The sequence below is a fragment of the Macaca mulatta genome, chromosome 3 (genome assembly GCF_049350105.2).
Source record: "Macaca mulatta isolate MMU2019108-1 chromosome 3, T2T-MMU8v2.0, whole genome shotgun sequence".
NCBI lineage: Eukaryota > Metazoa > Chordata > Mammalia > Primates > Cercopithecidae > Macaca > Macaca mulatta.
The window spans coordinates 51,227,928-51,236,539 of NC_133408.1; the positions used below are offsets into that span (position 1 = coordinate 51,227,928).

At 56.9% G+C, this 8,612-nt stretch overlaps 1 protein-coding gene and 1 long non-coding RNA gene across 9 annotated transcripts; one reads left to right on the forward strand and one right to left on the reverse strand.

Moving 5' to 3' along the window:
• The first annotated feature begins 1,414 nt into the window (after positions 1–1,414).
• LOC144339735 (uncharacterized) lies at positions 1,415–2,561 on the forward strand. The gene is made up of 4 exons (XR_013415109.1): positions 1,415–1,552; positions 1,654–1,912; positions 2,141–2,261; positions 2,343–2,561. It is a non-coding gene; the product is annotated as an uncharacterized LOC144339735 (long non-coding RNA).
• ABHD11 (abhydrolase domain containing 11) lies at positions 2,507–6,120 on the reverse strand. 8 transcript variants are annotated; one of them, XM_077996545.1, is made up of 7 exons: positions 6,036–6,120; positions 5,522–5,785; positions 4,722–4,857; positions 3,977–4,150; positions 3,636–3,806; positions 3,346–3,527; positions 2,507–3,108 (listed from the first exon to the last, which is right to left on the reverse strand). In XM_077996545.1, exons 2-7 carry the CDS (start codon positions 5,764–5,766, stop codon positions 2,976–2,978), a joined length of 1,041 nt encoding a protein of 346 aa, XP_077852671.1. In that variant the 5' UTR covers positions 5,767–5,785; positions 6,036–6,120; the 3' UTR covers positions 2,507–2,975. The 8 variants fall into 8 exon arrangements, with proteins under 8 accessions (XP_077852671.1, XP_028701517.2, XP_077852673.1 ...); XM_028845684.2 differs by lacking the exon at positions 6,036–6,120 and having other exon boundaries at positions 5,522–5,840; XM_077996547.1 differs by lacking the exons at positions 5,522–5,785; positions 6,036–6,120 and adding an exon at positions 5,028–5,218 and having other exon boundaries at positions 4,722–4,836.
• Positions 6,121–8,612: the final 2,492 nt, after the last annotated feature.

An 8,612-nucleotide genomic window follows, 5' to 3' on the forward strand; every position in this document is an offset into this window, starting at 1 on the left:
GACTACAGCCACCGCACCCAATGACATTTACTGGTTGGAGCTGGGTTGAGGAACTAATCCCTAATATGTAACTTTGCTGAAAAGTCCTTTGCTGAAATGGAGATTTCTTTTTACACATTTATTAATATGTTGTTGGTATACTCTGGGTACTTGTGGAGGTGGTGGTCACCTCAAGGTTGGTGGGGGGTACTGAGACCCCTGAGGGCACAGCAGACCTACCCATGCTCTTGGATCAGAATGCTGGGAATATTAGAGGTAGTATTCAAGCATGTTAGGAGGGCCGGGTGCGTTGGGAGGCTGACACTGGAAGTCAGGAGTTCAAGACCAGCCTGGGCACCATAGAGAGACCCCATGTCTACAAAACATTTTAAAAACAATTGCTGGGCATGGTGGTGAATGCCTATAGTACCAGCTACTCGGAAGACTGAGGAGGGAGGATCCGTTGAGCCCAGGAGTTTGAGGCTGCAGTGAGCTATGACTGTGCCACTGCACTCCAGCCTGGGTGACACACTGAGTCTAAGAACAAAAAATGTGGACTGGGCATGTGGGTCACGCTTGTAATCCCAGCACTTTGGGAGTTTGAGGCAGGCAGATCACATGAGGTCAGGAGTTTGAGACCAGCCTGGCCAACATGGCAAAACCCCATCTCTCCTAAAAAAAAAAATCAAAATTATCTGGGTGTGGTGGCAGGCACCTGTAGTCCCAGCTACTTGGGAGACTGAGGCAGAAGAATCGTTTGAACTGGGAGGTGGAGGTTACAACCAGCTCAGATTTCACCACCGCACTCCAGCCTGGGTGACAGAGTGAAAGTCCATCTCAACAACAACAACAACAACAAAAAATGTGGCTGGGCGCGGTGGCTCACTGCCTGGGTGACAGAGCAAGACTCTTGTCTCAAAAGGTCAATCAATCAATAAATAAAATCTGAGGAGGAATTTGCCAGGAATACACTTTTTTCCTTCTGTTTTTCTGCAGGGGTAAGGTTATATTTATATGTGTGGATGAAGCCATTCAAGGTACAAAGCTAACCCTTCAGGATGGGGGCTGAGGTACCTTATGTCTCTCAGCTTTGGAGACATGATGCCTTCTTCCCTCCTCTCCTTCCCACTCTCTCTGTATGAGACAAGGTCTTGCTCTGTTGCCTAGGCTGGAGTGCAGTGGTGTGATCCTATGGCTCACTGTGGCCTTGAACTGGGCTCAATAGATCCTCCTGCCTCGGCCTCCCTGAGTGCTGGGATGCCAGGCATGAGCCACCGTGCCTGGCTCTGCCCCTCCTTTCACAAGATTAGAGCACCCTCTTGTGGTGAAGGGAGGAAGAGGGCTGAGTGTGCTCTGGGCCTGGCGGAAGGTTTCTAGGGTGCAGCAGGGCCTCCTCCTCGGCCTGATGGGGGTGGGGCCTGCCAGGGAGTGCCTTGCTGGGAAGGGAGGGCAAAGGGCCATGTCTTTCGCTTGCCCCACCCGACTGCCAAGAGTCCCAGTCACCAGGCCACCCTGAGTCCCGGCCCTTGAGGGTGTTCTGAACACAGCTGCCTCGTCCTTCCCTGATGACTGGGTGAGAATTCTTTGCTCCTTGGGGGTCCAAATACCCTGCCCACACTGCTTGCACTGAGGCAGGCAGTGGCCACAGCAGCCACCTCCTTTTCCTTTCCATAGGTCCACAAGACTGGGGCAGAAGCAGGGGCAGGTACACAGCACCTCAGCCCCCTCCCCACCTGACAGCAGCATCAAAGCCGAGGCCAAGGCGGGAGGGCCCAGAGTGGGACACCTCTTCCAGACAAGCCTTGGTCGCCGCCTCCTCCTCTGTCACCCTGCGACACAGCCCAGAGTACCAGGCGGCTGGAGCACTGGGGGACACCAGGACAGAACCTTCCCTGGACCAAGTCCTCCAGGAGCGGGATGAAGCCATTGCCAAGTAAGGGGAAGCTGCTTTTGGGGGCCAGGAGGGGATTTGGGGCTCCCCTGCAGGGCCTTGTCCTGCTAATGGAGGAGCGGGGGGCTAGTCAGGCATTCTGGAAAGAAAGCCACACAAGCAGCCGCCCTGTCACTGAGGCCGGGGCTGTGGCCACACTTGTCCACCCCCAGGACCCCATAACCAGACCCACAGGGTCCGAGCCTCAGCTACTCTCTTTGCCACCCACAGGAAGCAGGCAGTGGAGGCAGAGCTGCAGAGGTGCGAAGCCAGGCTACGCACCATGGAGGCCCAGCTGCTGGAGATCCTGGAGGAGAAACTGAGGCTGAGGCGGGAGCTGGAGGCCTGGGAGGTAGGCGGAATGCCGTCAGGGCCTGGGAGGTGTGGGGAAGAGGGCACAGGCTCAGCCTTGAACCTGCTCTCCTGTCCACAGGAGGACGTGCAGCAGCTGGTATGGCAGCAGGTCCAGCATCAGCTGCAGAGAGAGACTGAGGGTACTCGGGGACACCACATGGACCCTGGAGCTGCCAGGACCCCCCGGTCCAGATTCTTCCTGGGTCGGGGACATTGGTGGTGACACAGACCTCAGCCCAGGACTTGGAGAGTAATGTCTTTATTCATTAAAGCCTGAGGTCTGACCACTCCTGTAAAACCTCGTGCCCACTCAGTGCCCGTCTGAGTCCTTCTGTGCCCAAATGTGGAGCAGGCTGCAGGGACTGGAAGCCTGGGTTTTGTGCCTCCTGTTTGTTTTGTTTTGTCTTTTTTGAGACAGAGTCTTGCTCTGTTGCCCAGGCTGGAGTGCAGTGGTGTGATCTCGGCTCACTGCAACCTCCGCCTCCTGGGTTCAAGTGATTCTCCTGCCTCAGCCTCCTGAGTACCTGGGATTACAGGCGTGCACCACCACGTCAGGCTAATTTTTGTACTTTTAGTAGAGATGGGGTTTCACCATGTTGGCCAGGCTACTCTCGAACTCCTGATGTCAAGTGATCCTCCCACCTCAGCCTCCCAAAGTGCTGGAATTACAGGCATGAGCCACTGCGCCCAGCCCCCTTCTTGCCAGCAACTCTTAGACCAAGAAGCCTCGGATGGCATCTATGAAGTCCTGTGGGCGTTCAGCGTGGATCCAGTGGCCAGCGTTCGGCACCGTCTGTATCTGGGCCCGAGGGAACAGCCGTATAATCTCAGGGTGGTGGCTGGGACTGTGCATTGCAGTGATGGCCGTCGAAAATGGGTGAAAGTGGGATAAGGAGGAGTGAAAGAGACAAGTGTAAGCAGAGTGGGGAGAAACGGAGAGAGCTGCATAAGTCCACATGCCCAATGGTATTTCTGGCCTCTCAGCCACCCACCTTCCACACCCAAGGCCTTCCCTGGTAGGGTCCCCAGGCTAGGGCCTGGGCGAGTAAAGCATGCCCCTCCCACTACCCAAGCTGGCTTACTGCACGAATTGGGAGTTTCCACCGAGGAGAAAGAGTGTTGGTCCGAGGTAGGACTCCTGCCTCTGTGGGAAAGTCAAGAGCTTGTCTAGGTGCTGGGCCAGGGCATCCAAGTTCAACCTCCACGCGAGACGCCCGTCTACCTCTACCAGGTTGGTGAGCAGGTACTGCCGTACGGCCAGGTTCTGTGGAAGTGCAGCAGTTGGGGGGGTTCCTTGTGCGGACTGGGGGTACCACTCTTCCCTTGACAGGTCCCGGTCTACAATAGCATCCGGGGGGCTTGGGTGTATCACCTGGACGACAGAACTGAGCTGTTCATCTGCCAGTTTCCGGGCATGGGAGCGGGGCAGCCCATCTGGGATGTTGACGGTCCTCATGGCTGCCACATAGGCAGGAAAGTGGGAGGAACCTGTGCCTTCCACTGGGCTGATATCTACAGCAATCAGACGTTCCACCAGCTCTGGCTGTGGGAGAGAACAGAATTGGGACCAGTCTTAGGCAGACACAGTGAGTCTCAGGCACGGCTCCTGGAGCCTGAATGTGGTCATCCAAGGATCATTTGAGTCCCAGGTTGCCTGCGGGGCACTCAGGGTATATACTGAATGGGAGGAGGCCCCAGACAGGGGTGGCTCACCCTCTGTAGTGCCAGCAGCATGGCTGTCCTCCCTCCCATGCTGTGGCCAACGACGACACAGGGCACCAGGTCCAGCTGGGGCAGGAGGTCCTGCAGGTCCTGGCTCATGATCTCGTAGCTCATGTCTGGGCTGTGGGGGCTGTTACCGTGGTTACGAGCATCCACCGTCAGCACCTGGGGAGTGGGGTGAGACAGAGCTGCGCTGGTATCCCCATTCTAGGGTAGACAGCCAAAGGCCTTGTAGGGACAGCAGGTCAAGGGTGTGGAGAGCCTGGGGATACACCCTGCAGAGGGGAAGGGCCCAGATGGTGGGAGGGCCCAGTTTCCAGACCTAGAAGGCCCAGATGAAGAACCTGGGGCCACTCTGCCAGAGAAGAGCAGGCCCCAGGGTTGTGACCACGTCTCTGAAGGGCTGGCCAGGCTGGGGGGTAATCCCGGAGAATGCCAGGAACGAGACTCCAGGAATTTCCAACAGTAGGAGCACAGAAGAACGGGCTGCCATAAGAGGTGGTGAGCTCCAGGTCATCCCTAGGAAACAAGCAGGCCCCTTCATGGAAAGGGTGCAGGCGCCTAGTCATTGGCCAGCGCCGATTGAGATCTACAACATGAATTAATGAAGACGGCAACGTGAGGGAACAAACGGGGTTGCCGTTCAGGGTCCATACTCAGCGTGAGGAGCGGGACCCCGAGAAGCGGGACGCCCCAGCCCCGCCTCCTCCCAGGCCCCGCCCACTCGGAAGCGCACCCTACGTCCTGTCTGCTGGGCGAAGGCCTTGGCGATGGAGTTGAAGTTAGTTTTGCAGCCGAAGAGCCCGTGCAGAAAAATGACGGCCGGGAGGGCTGCCTCCCCGTCCAGAAGGCTGTAGGAAAGCGGAAGCGGCCTGGCAGGGGAAGGATCCGCGTTAGGGTCTGAACCGGTGGAGGCGGGGAAAGGGGTAGGGGAAAGGGCTTTGGGGGAGAGGCCTGGGAGGCGACGGGGAGGATATGGGGCCGTCGGGGCCCGGCAGGAAAAGGAGGACAGGGCGCCTCCCGCCCGGTGCCCCTGACTGACCTCGGCTCGGCCTCTCCTCGGCCGCCGCTGCTGCTGGGTGCGACAGGCACCCTCGCGAAGCTAGGAGTGTGCGGGCCGAGCCCCTCAAGGGGGAGCCTCCAGGCTCGGGTACAGCGGAGCATGCTTGCAAGCACGTTGTCCGGCTCGCACCTCGCAAGGTACGGCCTACCCACGCTCCTTCTTCCGCTCTCGCTCGGAGCCCCGCCCAGTTCCGTCTTGAGCCCCGCCCAGTTCCGACTTGAGCCACGCCCTCTCCCCGCCCCCATCGCGGATTCTCCGCCCTCGGTCACGTTTCCTTACGTAATCCCCGAGAACGGTCCGGCCCCGCCTCCATCCCGGCCCCTTACGCCATTACGTAATCCCCGCAGGCCTTGCGCCGGTCGCCCTGAGCGCCGCACCTGGCCACGCCCTAGGCAGGGCCACCCAAGGCGTTTGCCCCGCCCCTCGCGAAGCCCCGCCCAGCATAGAATCCGCGCGAGGAGTCGGGACCCTACCGCCCTAAGGTCTGGGAATTCGGTCTGCGCCGCTCTGCGCGTGCTCGGTTCTGTGCTGCAGCTTGGGCCTCGGTTCCCGCCCCGCACCTGTCGTCGCTCACTGACCTGGGTGGCTGCCATCGTTTCTGTGCCGCCGGCGGGGGCGAGTGGCGCCAGTGTGGCTCTGGGCGGCGGAGCGCCAGTGTGGTGGCGCCGTGCTCCACTGCTGGGGGCCGGGGCAGGCTGGGCGGAGCACAGGCACCCATCCATTCTGGAGTCGTCGATCTAGAAGGAGCTCGGGGGCACTCTAGAGCTCTCCCCCAAGCCCCTCTGTCCCCTTTACATTTGGGGGAGCCTCTCCCACTCTGATCCCGCCTGCTTTTCCGCCCGTACTCTCCGTTCTCATACTCCCCTATCGGGCACCCTGCCTTTCAAGGTCTTCTCCATACCCCACCTCCTCCTGCTGGGGTGCTGTCTGTCTTCCAGATAGCCAGTTGCCCGAGTCCTATACTTTTTTTTTGGTGGGGGGTCTTACCCTCGCCCAGGCCGGAGTGCAGTGACACGACCGTAGCTCACTGCAGCCTCGACCTCCTGGGCTCAAACGATCCTCCCGCCTTTTCCTCCCGAGAATCTGGGACTACAGGCGCAGACTAATTTTAACTTTTTTTTTTCTTTCTTTCAGAATCATGGTTAAAAATTTTTTTTTAGGCTGGGCGTGGTGGCTCACGCCTGTAATCCCAGCACTTTGGGAGGCTGAGGCGGGTGGATCACCTGAGGCCAGGAGTTCAAGACCACCCTGGCCAACATGGCGAAACCCCGTCTCTACTAAAAATACATAAATTAGCTGGGCATGGTGGCAGGTGCCTGTAATCTCAGCTACTCGGGAGGCTGTGGCAGGAGAATCGCTTGAACTCAGGAGGCGGAGGTTGCAGTGGGCTGAAATTGCGCCACTGCACGCCAGCCTCGGGAATGGAGACAGACTCCGTTTCAAAAAAAAAAAAATTGCCAGGCCTGGTGGCACGGCCCTGTAAGTTCCAGCTACTTGGGAGGGTAAGGCAGGAGAATCCTGTGAACTTGGGAGATGGAGGTTGCAGTGAGCCAAGATCTTGCCACTGCATTCCAGCTTCTGTAACAGAGCGAGACTCCATCTCAAAAAAAAAAATTTTTTTTTAAATAGAACCAGGGTCTTGGCTATGTTGCCCAGGCTGGTCTCGAACTCTTGAGCTCAAAGTGCTGAGATTACAGGCATGAGCCACCACACCTGGCCCAACAAAATTTTTTTTAGAGAAGGGTCTTGCTACCTTGCTCAAGCTGGTCTCCAGCTCCTGGCCTCAAGCAACCCTCCCATCTCAGGTATATGGCTTTTATTTTATTTTTTCTGAGACAGGGTTTCACTGCGTCACCCCAGGCTGGAGTACAGTGGCACAATCATGGCTCACTGCAACCTCTTCCTCCCGGGCCCAAGCAATCTTCCTGCCTCAGCCTCCCGAATATCTTGGGACCACAGATGTGTACCATCATGTCTGGCTAATTTTTTTCTGTTTTGTAGAGATAGGGTCTTGCTATGTTCTAGGCATAGCAAGGGGACAGTTTCAGGCTGGTCTGGAACTCCTTGACTCAAGTGATCCTCCCGCCTCAGCCCCCTGAGCAGATGGAACTACAGGTGTGCGCCACCATGCCTGGCCTCGGCTATAAGCTTTTTTGTTTTTGTTTTTTTGTTTGTTTGTTTGTTTGTTTTTTTGAGATGGAGTCTCGCTCTGTCGCCCAGGCTGGAGTATAGTGGCCAGATCTCGGCTCACTACAAGCTCCGCCTCCCGGGTTCAGGCCATTCTCCTGCCTCAGCCTCCTGAGTAGCTGGGACTACAGGTGCCCGCCACCACGCCCAGCTAATTTTTTTGTATTTTTAGTAGAGACGGGGTTTCATCGTGTTAGCCAGGATGGTCTCGATCTCCTGACCTCGTGATCCACCCGTCTCGGCCTCCCAGCTGGGATTACAGGCTTGAGTCACTGCACCTGGCCAGCTATAGGCCTTTTAAGGCCTTGTATAACTGCTGCCTCCTCAAGCCTTCCCAGATTTTCTGAGTTAAAACTAATCTCTTTGATCGAACGTTCTCGAAGCATTTCTCAGAGGCTACTGTGTAGTATTATAGAGGCGGCCCTCCCTGTGTGCGTCCACAGCAGGAGCCATGTCTTGTTCATCTGGTGCAAAGTAGTGATAGTCATCGAGAGCTTCAGGGCGCTGGGAAATGCTTATGTGAAAGTTCTGCAGGTGGCTGGGTTAGTGGCTCTCCTGGAGATGACACCTGGGCCAGCTAGTCTTATACTGGCCCCTCCCCCACCTCCTTAGGGCGGTCCAGGACCCATAGGATGAGTCCTAACTCTTTTTTAAATAATTAATTATTATTATTATTATTTGAGACGGAGTTTCGCTCTTGTTGCCCAGGCTGGAGTGCGGTGGTGTGATCTCGGCTCACTGCAACCTCCACCTCCTGGGTTCAAGTGATTCTCCTGCCTCAGCCTCCCAAGTAGCTAGGATTACAGGCATGCGCCACTATGCCCGGCTAATTTTGTATTTTTAGTAGAGACTGAGTTTCTCCACGTTGGTCAGGCTGGTCTCAAACTCCCGACCTCAGGTGATCCACCCACCTCAGCCTCCCAAAGTGCTGGGATTACAGGCATGAGCCACTGCGCCTGGCCATTACTTTTTTTTTTGAGACAGGGTCTGGCTCTGTCGCCCAGGCTGGAACCCGGCTCACTGCAACCTCCGCCTTCCGGGTTCAAGCAATTCTCATGCCTCAGCCTCCTGAGTAGCTGGGACTACAGGCGTGTACCACCACACCCGGCTGATTTTTACTGGTTTTCGTAGAGATGGGGTTTCACCATGTTGGCCGAGCTGAGGATGTGTCCTAACTCTGTAAAGCTCCATCTCCTGCCTAATGGGACTCTTAGGTGTTTGGTTCTAATCTGAGGAGGGCTGAGGTCACCGGGGACTCTAAGCACACCAGGTGGTGCGATCATTTGTTTCTCGCATAGTAATTAGGGGAGTGATGAGGACATCTGAGCCCTGGATGGGGGCTGGTCCCAGGCCTGGGAGGGGTCCTTGGAGGGTGTT